This window comes from Poecilia formosa, unplaced genomic scaffold (assembly GCF_000485575.1).
Source record: "Poecilia formosa unplaced genomic scaffold, Poecilia_formosa-5.1.2 Scaffold7, whole genome shotgun sequence".
In the NCBI taxonomy this organism is placed as follows: Eukaryota; Metazoa; Chordata; class Actinopteri; order Cyprinodontiformes; family Poeciliidae; genus Poecilia; species Poecilia formosa.
Window position 1 is genome coordinate 1,777,203 of NW_006799946.1, and position 11,973 is coordinate 1,789,175.

The window sequence follows — 11,973 nt, forward strand, 5'->3', positions numbered from 1 at the left end:
GATCAGTTTCTCTGATTTATCTTTTTATAGGTATGTGTTTGAGTAAAATGGTTTTTTTTTTTTCTTTTATTCTACGAACTACTGACATGTCTAAGAAATTCCAAGCAAAAATTTAGTATTTATTTTCAGAAAATGAGAAATGGTCAAAATAACGAAAAATAAGCAGTGGTTTCAGACCTCTAATAATGCAAAGAAAACAAGTTCATATTTATCTAGAAACAATACTAACTCAGAAAGAGTTCAGAAATCAATATATGGTGGCATACATGAGGTCTCTCTCTCTCTCTCTCTTTCTACATACAGAACTCATGGTTCTCCCACTGGGATTTTTTTTTTTTTTTTTTTACAAAATGTTGTTCCCACCCTCCATGTTTAGTTATGAAGCTCCTTTTATTTATTTATTTTTTTTCAAACAGTACAACAGTCAACATAGGTTTGGTGCTGCTCTCAACGGTGACTCATCCAGGGTAGGATAGATGGATGGACGCTTCAGTGTTTTATAGTCCATTTTGTAAGGCCATCATATTTGCAAGCTGTCACAGGAAGGTGTGGAACACACGAGTCTTCAGACTCTTTGTCCGAGGAATGTTCCTGGTCGAGAACTTGATCACCTTAAACATATTTGAACAGCTGCCCAATCTGAAGAACGGGAACCAGTGCACAGCCCGTTTGTTCCCATGGAGATTCCAGAAGGAGGAGGAGCAACGCTGGAAGTCCTCGATGCTGACCATGTACTGGCCGGGCCCCCACTGAGAGACCCGGACTAGCGTCACAGAAGAGGCGAAGCCACAGGTGTGAGGAGACACGCCATGAAACACGCACTCCCCCGGCCTCACGGGCACTCCTCTTTCCCAGATCATACCTGCCTCCTCTGGTACTGCCATGCCGCCGAGGTTACAGAGAGCCATGAGGCAGACCTCCTCCAGAGCCTCCTTATCAGGGAAACGGAGCAAGATGGCAACAAGGCGTGGCACCGCACCTCGGCGTAGCAGCAATTCTTGCTGCTTAGCTTAGAAGGACAAAAAAATAAAATAAAATAAAATAACAATAATCACAATTCCCATTAATTCAACATAATGGCAAAAGTTTGTTGGTCATGAGGAAACAAAAAACTGCGGATGGATGGATGGATATTCTCCATGTGCAGATTCAACTTTTCCTATAAAAATTTCTGTTTTTTGGCATTCACTTTTACTAGCTGAATTAGGTTAAATTTGCTATAACTAAAACGTAGCATCTGAATTCATGACAAATTATATTTTGACAGCAGCTTGAAATATTGGTAGAAATGGTCTCTTGCGTTCACAAAACACTTACATAAAACTAAAACCACATAATTGTAGGTTATTTTATTATTTCACTTGACTTACAGCTGTCGTAAGACATGCGTGAGATGGCTCTTGCTGCATAAATGAGCAGCTCTTCGTTTGTGCTGGTCAGAACTGACAGCAGGGCTGTAACCAAGCCTGCGTCCCCAAAACCTTTACGAACCACAGCTGAGGACACAAGAAGACTCAGTAAATAAGACTTGTGGTAAAAGCTTCAGCGCTGGAGTAACAAAGTTCAGTAATAAATAATGAAACATGTCTATATCTGTGTGAGTAACCTACATTCCTTGGCAAGCTCAGCCACCAGTTTTACAGTCAACAAAGTCAGAGGCCCTCTGCTTCTCAGAGACAGAGCCAGGATTGGCAGGATCCCGCTGATCACAACCTGCTCAGCAGCGCCTTTCTCTGGACGGACACACACACACACACACACACACACACACACACACACACACACACACACACAAAAATGCATTCAGTACCATAACATCCGTGTATATGATTCAACTAATAAACATGGTAGAATGAATTCTGAAAAAGAGAATTAAAAAAAATAATGTTTTTTTTTTTATTTTTTAAACAGAACACAAATTGATCTCTGGTTGCTGTATTCTTCTAGTCTTTAAATGACATTGACTTGAATTAAGTCTCTAACTGTGAGATCTACAAGGATATGGTCTCTGCATTCTGTTGCCCCCGAGCTGCAAAACATGAATACGGCTTAACTTCACCAACAGACCAGGATCTGACCTGAACTGATCCGCTCGAATGCTGTCAGTCTCTATTAGTGACCAGTGTTGTTTTGGTCTGAGTTTTACTCTTTCCATGGCAGCTAGATCTATTTGCCAGGATATTCTGTTTTGCACTTAGAATTAATAATATATTTAAAACGAATTGCATTAGAGGAGTCTGCATTTTGCATTCCCTAAAAAAAAACAAAAAAGACAGAAAAACAAACAAATAAAATAAAACACAATACAATTCCACTTACTATCTACTTGTCTGATGTAATCTCTAAAATGTACTTATTTACTTACTTTTCTCCCTAATGTTTGCCAGCACTGTGATCAAATGAGGTTTGAGTTCATCTTCAATCAGCTCCACACCTAGAACTCTGATTGCACCCAGTGCATTGTTCAAATTATCTGCAGAGACAGTGTGTAATACAGAAATTAGGACTCGTGCAAATGACCCACAAATAATAACAATAACAAATTAAAAAAAACAAGCTGAGTGGAAGCAATCATTTAAACTATCAAGGTGCTCATTGTGACACACATAGGGCAAAACACCAGAGCTGTCTAAAGTGGTTTAGAAGAACACTTTTAAACACTTGCAAAGGCATCCATAACACTTAAAACTTTCCACATTTTGTAGCATTAAATTCAAAAGCTTTAATATGATTACCAGGACAGGGCCATCCATCTAAACTGACAGGCCTGAAAAGAGAGCGTTAACCAGCAAACAGCCAAAATGCAGCTAAAAAGCAGAGATCCCCAGCTTAGCCTGACAACGATTAGCCAGTCTGACTTTTACAACATTAGATATATATTTTAAGGTTCAAACAGTAACAATTTGTCTTTTTTTTATGTTTGAAAAGCACAAAGAATGAATTATCTAGGATTTGTCTTCCTGTTCATTAAATGCATCGAAACAGAAACTATCACATTTTTCATTCTAACTTAACAAAACTCATGTCCTGAGATTAATGAAGCCAGATGTCGGATTTGGATTTGAAGCATTAATGGGAATGTAACCCATCGATAGAAAATAAAGAGCTTGGAGAGCTTAATTTTAAACCAGAATGTAACCATGAGAAGGCCCATGTTTTCACTGCTTTCCTGCCCCACTTTGCTTCTGCTGATCCTAGGAGGCCAAAGTTTTCACAAGAAAAACTCTACCGGCATCAGCTGCATTTAAAATGGTATTTCTCTTTAAGGAAAAGAAAGTTTGGTTATTTTGCTGTGTGAGTGACATTTTTCATGGTTAAAATTGTGACTCCCACATGCAATGATCTGCAATCTGCTGCTTTAGAACAGTAATTTATTCTCCTGTTTGTAGACCACAATGTGTGTGTGATCTGTTCCAGAAATGCAAAGATTGGGCTAAAAGCTCCTCCATCTCAGAGATGCAGACATGAAAATCTGGCGGTACAAACACTTTACATTTCTATCATTGTTGCTGTACCTGAAAACAACTAATATTGGCAAAAACAGAGAAAAACTCCTTCGTAGTTGCTTCTTCTATTGAGTTCTGTGTGAATTACCCAGGACGACGTGATTTAATAAAACATTAACTTGTCTTAAATCTGAAGATATAATTACATTTGCACAGCTGTGCTCAAAATGTGCAGATGCAATAGAGACACTCCGCTTTCTATTCTATATCAAAACACGAAAACAAAACAATCACAAAAGTGAGGGAAATGACATGTAGTTGTTAAAATGAAGGTATCAATTCTCTTTTATGAACTCAAACATTGACAAAGGAATTGCCTTTCCTGTGAAACAGACAACTAATGGTTTTGAGGTTTGCTCCGCCTTTGTTTTGCATGAAGTTGACCAACTTCTGATGCCTGTGAACCGGTATTCCAGCCCAGGACAATTGGACTACATCCCCGAATTCCTCTGGATTTCCTGTTTTGTTTATCTTGGCATGTCTGATGTTTTCCCATGTGTTTTCTGTTGAGGTCTGGAGATCTTGCTGGATAGGAGCCAACGTGAACCACACTGGTGTTTAGGGGCGTAATGACAAAATGTCATTGATGACTTAAGTGTAAGACAATGGGACCTCTTCAGGTATTTTTATGTATCCAAACTGATCCATGATCTCTGGTATGCAACACATAGTGCTGAAACCAGTATGAGAAACACCCTGAACTAGAACACTTTGAGTTTAGTGTTTGGGGATAGTTGATTATTTACTGAGACTTTGCCTTGCTATTCTTCCAAACATCAGGGTGATAGTTCTCTGTTTTATTCCACATTTTGTTGATTTCGGTTTCCATTTGCAAAACAAAACCACATTTTAGACAACTACTCAGAACGGATGACCTCACTCATTTAACTCCACACTGCCGTTACTTTAAACACACCCCCATGCTCGCCTAGTAGTCACACATTAAAATGTCCAGCTGTGATCATGTGAGGCACATTATAAAGTCATATTACATAGTATATTACAGCCAAATACACAAGTCAGAGCTAACAACAAGACTCAACATGCAGCAAAGTGGACGTAATAAAAACATTGCATTCCAACGTGTGTTCCACTCACCGTTTGGTGTGTAGGGTTGCAGCCGGCTGGATATGTGTTTATTCCTGTGAGCCCGAGCTTGTTTATAGGAAAGTGGCACATTAGGGTGCCCCATGTTTCTCCGTCCTGCCGTCTCTGAAGTCCTGGTGACGAAACTTTCTCACACTGACATATTGTGACTGTTTGTCTGAGTTTCCTTCCACCACTATCCCTTGGAGTAATTGCTTGTTGCTTTGAGGACACTCACAAGAACCTAAGCTTAACTTTTATCTCACATGTACACTCCATACTGTCTTCCAGTGTTTTCCAGCCCAAATATATATATATATATATATATTTTTGTTGTTGTTGTTTGGTGCCTGCCCTGCCTCTTCCCTGCATGCTCCAGCTGGCTCTCTCTGTTCCCTGTCAGGATTAATACAGAGCAAATCCTCACTAAACCTGCGCTCTCATGCAGCCTCTGCGAGTTTGTGCACTGTTAAGGTATTAGCACTTGGCTGACTCTGCCGAGTTTATTCCTACCGCCCCGCAAGCTCACATAATGCCTTTCGGCTTCTAGAACATTTGAGCCAAAACAACACGGACAGACGGGGATCCGGCATGTTTTTCTACACAGGTGGATTGTTGGGTGGAACATTTCCAGATTAGCAGTCTTTCAACTGCTCGATAAATGCTTTGATGTAATATCTCCTTGACCTCGTTCTCGAATTCGTCATCACAAGACGGTTTCTAAAATGTTCTAATTCATATTTAGTGACTTTTTTTTTCATAAGAAGAACCATTCATTATGAGTTTATGGGGAATATTTTTGCAACACTCAGAATTTTTAAATCTGCAACCTGCAGAGTCGGATTGGTGGATAGAGGGTGAATAGACAGTTGAAGGATGATTGGATGACAGACAAGTTGAATGACAGATGAGCAAATGGAAGGATTGCTAGAGGAAATAGTCAGAGGTATAGATGGATCGATCACAATGGGATAGGAAAAAAAAGGTAAAATATTTTTCTGTATTTATCTATACCTGGAAAATAGTAAAAGTCCAAAGGTTGTTCAAGCATAAGCTTAGATAAAAAAAAACAAACAAACAAAAAAAAAAAACAAGGTAGTTAAGATTAAAAAAAGCATGGTAGCAAATAAAGTTGTTTTTATTCAGAGCTGAAAAATGATATATAGCACCACTGAGAAACTAATAATCTAGACAATAAATAAAGATGTAGAGCAAACATATAAATCATTTTATCTCTGGCAATTTTCAAGCCAGCACACACATTCAGATGAGACATACTAAAATCATAACATAACAGAAACATTTTACTCACTTAAACTCACCAAAGAGAAAATAACTCACTTACATGTGTGACTGCTCTGAAATTGGCTTACTGGCTTTAAATAATATGCTACTACTATGTAAAAACAGTTAAACCAAGACAACCAATCATACAACTACAGTAGGTTTTTCCAAATCCTACCTTGCATGGTTTGAATCTTTGGATTATTTACAGAACTGTGAAAGAGTGATTTCTTCTTCTTCTGTTCACTCTTTGTATACCTGAATAATAATTAAAAAAAAAAGAAATATGTGCTATTACAACCAGCTTTCCCAGAGTTTTGCACAATTCCCAGAGGAAGTGACAGGTGAAGAGCAAGAGTCACCAACTCTGTTTTAATTAAGACTAAACAAATTAATTTCTATCCCAAACAAAAGTTCAGTGGTTTAACTGGTCAATCAAAAAAGGTGAAAAAAAAAAAGAAATAAAAGCCCTTGATTGGCTCTGACCAGTAATCAGCTGCTCAGATACAATTCCTTCTTTTTTATTAAATGCCAATTTTTTAATCTCTAAATGCATCAACTAACAGCATGCTAGTAAAAATCAGATAAATGTTAAAGGTCATTTAACATTTAATAAATGTTAATAAATAGGGATAAGAGTCAACTTGTTTAGTTTATTTCAAATTAAAAATTTATATTTAGTTATTTCATAATCAGTGTTTAATATGTACAGTTGTTGAATGAAGACAAATTAGGTGAATTTATACTAGTGAAAGTTCTTACCCCCTCCCCAAAAAGAAAAAAAACTAAATCAGCAGCTCCACCCTCACAGGAAGCCGTAACAGCCTGAACAATGCTTCCCTACAAACATTCATACAATCAAAGTCTAAGAGGAAAATCTCATTAATGGTACACAAAGCCAATCAGTGACTGGATCAGCCACTTATTACCGTCTTTAACGAAGCTACTACATACCTAGTTACTAATACACAGCTTTCCACTCATGTCTTATGAGATTAATTGATCATGTAACTTTCTACTAACATTTAAGGCTGCTACACAGATGCATCTGAAGAAGCTCAATGAAAAGTTCGCTTATTTCAGGTGGATTTTAAGTACGCATTTATGTAAATATCACAAACAATAAACTATAAAATGTAGTCTCTGAGAATTAGGTGAACGAAAAATAAAAACGACTTTAAAAACAAAAAGTTGTGTTAAGGCCTACAAAGTCATGGAGAAAAGTATCTCGCTCGACGCTTGCGTGGCAGACACAAAACAAAGCCTTTGAATCCTTGTTTTCCAAGGCAGTGTCCTAATTTTCCAACACAAATAATTTTGGTTTTCAGTAATCATCAAAAATAACAGAAATAAATGTTTGAAATGCACCACTGCGTGTAAAGAGTTTTTACATAAGTGTCTATTTTTGATATGATGAAATAAATGAACTTTCCAGCGATTAATGACACACCTGTATATCTACGCTTTTTACTCAACCACTGCAAACTAACTAATCCTACTATGTCAAAATCAATCTACTCTCCAGGGATTTTCAGATATTCTACTAATAAGCAGAATAAAGCCATGGAGAAAGTTGAAAAAAATGGGAGTAATGTCTACAAGCCTCGATATGTCATCTGAAAAGAGTTTAAGTGTCATCAGGGTGTGACTGAGCACTTGGTTTTCTTCATTGGAGGTTAAGTGGCTTAGTCTAGCTGGTGTTTTGTCCTAGATCAGCAGTGTGAATTGGCGATTTCAGCAGGTGTCAAACAGTTCCAGCTGCAGTCATACCGCTGGAGACCGTTTCATAACCCACAGAGACCAGGGTGAGGACGTTACTCTGAACATTATCCGGCTTGTTTTGCTCTGCGTGGGACACGACCGCTTCGGAGATCCCAGACTCCGTCCTCATCTTCTTCCTGTTTCTGGCTCGTCCCTTGCTTTTTAAAAGGATCTTCCCCTGCTCCTTCATCCCCCCACAAATCTTGTGGGATCTCTCGTTGTCGGACGAGCGCAGTTTGCGCTGGCGCCTGCGAATGCGACGGGACGGCAGACCCGAGTCGACGGGGTCCGACGCCGCCACGCCAGACAGGATGCGGATCTGCTGATCGATGACCATGACGACCATGTCTAACGCAACGTCCAACATTCCGAGACCGAGGCCATGAGTGACGTTGTCAAACGCGCCACTGTTTACTGGGTCCTTGAAGCATTTTCTCATGTCCTCGAGATGGTTCCTGTGGGAAAGAGGCGAAGCGTTACACTGACACGACTCTCATAGTCACGCTAATTTTGATTGATCGTAAGCACATCCATACTTTGTTTCAATAATTTTGGACCAGTGTTGAACTGTGTTCATCTCAGGGATGAGTTGTTTGGCCATGTTACTGTAGTCAATGTAATCATGGGAAAAATCTTTCATATCTTCACACAGAGCTCTGGTGTCACCTGAAAACAAAAACAAACAAAAAAGTCATTTTAACATCCAACTTGTCAAATAAACTTTTTCACGTGTCACATTATAACCACAGACTTCAATCTAAATAACTGGAACTTTATGTAGCGAGTGTCAGGCGTGCATTTGCATTCAGCTTTCCTGGATCGACACGGAATAAAACCGTCTTTAGCTACAGAAACAGTTTCTCGTATTTTTGAAGTATGTCTCCACTAGCTTTTCACATCCAGAGACTGGAGTTTTTGCCCCTAAATCTTTGCAAAATTTGCTCAAGCTCACTCAGACCAGACGAAGAGCATCTCTGAACACTTCTTTTATTTATTTATTTTTTTTTAGATTTGCTACATATCCTTAGTTTGTATACGCTGCTCTTTATTAAAAGTGCATCCGTCACCTTCAGTGAGTTTGGAGAAGGAGGAGGATACCGCGGTGGTTGTGCTGGGCATGAGGCCAAGGACATTCAGTGACTCCAGAAGTGTTTTCTTGCTGGCTGGGCCTCTGCTGACCCGAGTGTACGCTGCCAGAGACCGCAGGGACATCTTCTCTGGGGCCTGCAGGCGTCTTTTAATTTCATCATACGAAATGAGATATTTTCCTGAGGATGAAGTCAGACAGAATGAGGCAAATCAGCGCAGCGACGTTGGTAATTTGAAAACCGAATTTATGCAAACTGCAATACATAGATCCTGAATAAACTTAGCAAAGAGAAGGCAGACCAAAACTTTCACTGGTGGTCACTTACGAGCTTTGGATCCTTTCATGTTGGGATCCAGGAGAGAAGACACTTCTGCAAAGGGCATCTCGGCATTAGACTCAGAGTTTGTGTTTGCCGACACCTCCTGGTGTTGGGGGATCTCTTCCCCTTGGTGCTGGGCTGTAGCCTGCATCTGTGGCTGAACATGAGGCTGAGTGCTGTGCATTTCCAAATGGTTCTGATCTAACTGAGCCTGACCTTGTGCCTGCTGAGGGAGGACTAATGCATTTTCAGATAAACTTTGCATGCCCATGCCACTTTGAGATATGTTGTTGCCCTGCTCTGGGGACACCTGAAAGATGCTCATAACTGGCTTTACAACTGTGAAAACCATGTTTGCTTGGGGATCCAGACCCACCACCCTGGAAGCGGGGTCCATATTTTCACAAAAATCTTTCTTTTCAAGCAGAAGGAGTAAAATAAGAGGGTATAAGTACTAGCTCAGGTTTATCTTGAAGTCCTGGATACATAATCTTACTACCGTTTTAATACTGATAATAGCTAAAGAAAAAAAGGGGGAACAGTTCTTTTTGTTTTTATCAAGAAAACACCTCTTGTTTACAATATATATTTTTATTGACACTTGGAACTACTCCTGTCACCACAGCAGAAGATTTATTCTGAAAGAGAAAATAAAACCTGATTAGAAATTGAGTTTTAAAAAAATCTGTATTAAGGAGTGGACTGAACTGATAGTCATTGTGCAAATCTGAAGTAAATGTTTAGAAAAAAATAATGACCGGATAAAGCACTGAGCATATTACATCTTTCTACCAGCTTTGCACATCGAGAAACGTAACATTTTTGCCATTTGTTCTTTGTACAATAGGTCATACTCAGTCTAGATGAAGGGTCTGTAAACATCCCTTTTCACAGATATGTATTGTTTTATAACGTAGCAGTGTTTTAAACTTCTTCACAACAATAATATTTATAAATGCATTAAACCACATATACAGTGTAGTTTGCTCATCAAAAAACATTGAAACAAGTTTTGATGTGATACATAAGGAAACGTCCATCTCAAAATGGGAAAACCTTACAAATCCACCTAATTTATGACATATTTAACAACTTATTTAAATTAGTTTGTGACAATTTCTCTTTTTTATTAGTAGATGTGAAACTACAGAGCTACAGGCGAAGCGTCACGACAAATAAATCGCACTTTCAGTGCCTGCCGATTAGCTCAACTCCTCAATGAACAGACCGAACAAACAAAAACTGGCGAAAACTGTATGTTTTGGGCTTAAGAATGAAATTCTCTACAAATGTTTATAGATTTTTTTTTCAACGTGGGTTAAACTTGAAAATAACAAACTAATAAAATCCATAGAATCGTATAATTTCGCGTTTAAAGGTAGCTTAATTGTTTTATATGACTATTTAACGTTTAAGTAAACCATAATTTAATGATTTAGCCATGCTGACTATGCAGCAAAGCTCTAAACTTTTAAGCTAACCACTCTGCAAATGTTAATAAAACCGCCGCATTCAATGTTCCAAACAGCCATCATGGCTGCCAGCCGCTACTGTTGCTGTTTTCCTATGTTTCGGTCGCTGTCAAACGTCAAAGGAAAATGACCAACATCGGCAGAGAAAACTACGGTCCGTGTTGACTTCCAGATACGCATGCATCCTAATTTAAGTTGTGACTGATGACGATGGCGCTACTCACTGAACTGGCGTCTGTTTTTTCCCCCTAAGAGGCCACTGATCCTAGAACGGTCCGAGTTGAAGTCAGCGACATTTTCTCTTCTTCTCCACTGTTGCTTCAGCGGGTTGCAAATCAGCCATACGTGCACCATCATTCGAGACGGGAATCTAAGCTCTGATTGGTCAACTGACCGATCGATCAAGCTGTAAGCGTTTTTTTATTGGACTAGAAAAACGTTGGCAGATGAGACCAGGCGGTAATTCTAAAATGCACTTTTAGACAAAAATTTAATATTTTGGAGTCATTTTGAAAACTAAATCTGCCTTTCTCATTTTTTATAAAACCTATCAGTCTTAAAAAATGGAAATTTGTTATAGGCTAATATTGCTTTCAATTTCATTTCGTGTGTGTATTTCGTTTCTATTGTTACAGGGATACATATTTCCAACAACATACCAAATGAGGCATCAGACGGAAAATTCTTCAGTTAGAATACATCGGTGTGAATACCTTAAAATTAAACGCTACTCTTCTAATAATGCGACTCCGCCATCTAGTGGACATTTTAGAACATAGCAGTGAGATATACAAATTTACACAATTTCATTCTTATTCTTCTGAAATGTGACCAGGTTCATAGGTCTGCCTATGCTTAACTCAGCTTTGTAATCAGAAGCTTACAAAGCTGTGACATAATCATCTCGTCTTCCCAAATTGTTAAATGGCAAAACTCACATTTCCATCATTCCTACAAAATACCAATTAAGCCAACAGGCAGTGGATCAAAAATACACAATTCAGTCAATTTTATTTAGGTACAAATAAAAAAAATGTACAAAAAAAGAGAAAAAAAAAGAACAGAAAGGAACAAATATGAAAACTGTCAATATTGTAAAAGAAAAAGGCATTTGTTAAACAGTTAATTAAAAGCTGAACCAACTAATCTGGAAAACAAAGCATCTTGTGATGCCAGGGTATGCATTTACACAAACATGATATTAAATAAGGAAATATTTGGTTTAAAAAGGCAGAGACCTCAAGTGTGGGGAAAGGATGTAGAATCCACAAAATACACACATTTAGTTTTTCTCCACAAATATCAGTGCTCCAGTCTGACAAGAACAAAAATTAATAAATACATTTTACCAGTACAGCATTAGCTCAGTGCAGTAGAAGGGGGGGTGAATAAGACTGACATGACACTGTCATAAACCCCTGTCATGAACATGAATAAGCCTTCATGAATATTTAT

General features: G+C 38.5%; 2 protein-coding genes across 2 annotated transcripts; both read right to left on the reverse strand.

Moving 5' to 3' along the window:
- Nucleotides 1–295: 295 nt before the first annotated feature.
- Nucleotides 296–5,317, reverse strand: LOC103151284 (rap1 GTPase-GDP dissociation stimulator 1). The gene is made up of 5 exons (XM_007571259.2): nucleotides 4,605–5,317; nucleotides 2,366–2,473; nucleotides 1,611–1,733; nucleotides 1,371–1,496; nucleotides 296–1,009 (listed from the first exon to the last, which is right to left on the reverse strand). Exons 1-5 carry the CDS (start codon nucleotides 4,696–4,698, stop codon nucleotides 537–539), a joined length of 924 nt encoding a protein of 307 aa, XP_007571321.1. The 5' UTR covers nucleotides 4,699–5,317; the 3' UTR covers nucleotides 296–536.
- Nucleotides 5,318–5,712: 395 nt separating this feature from the next.
- Nucleotides 5,713–10,878, reverse strand: LOC103151291 (uncharacterized). The gene is made up of 5 exons (XM_007571272.2): nucleotides 10,743–10,878; nucleotides 9,053–9,684; nucleotides 8,705–8,905; nucleotides 8,174–8,303; nucleotides 5,713–8,092 (listed from the first exon to the last, which is right to left on the reverse strand). The coding sequence occupies exons 2-5, from the start codon at nucleotides 9,441–9,443 to the stop codon at nucleotides 7,621–7,623; spliced, it is 1,194 nt and encodes a 397-aa protein (XP_007571334.1). The 5' UTR covers nucleotides 9,444–9,684; nucleotides 10,743–10,878; the 3' UTR covers nucleotides 5,713–7,620.
- Nucleotides 10,879–11,973: the final 1,095 nt, after the last annotated feature.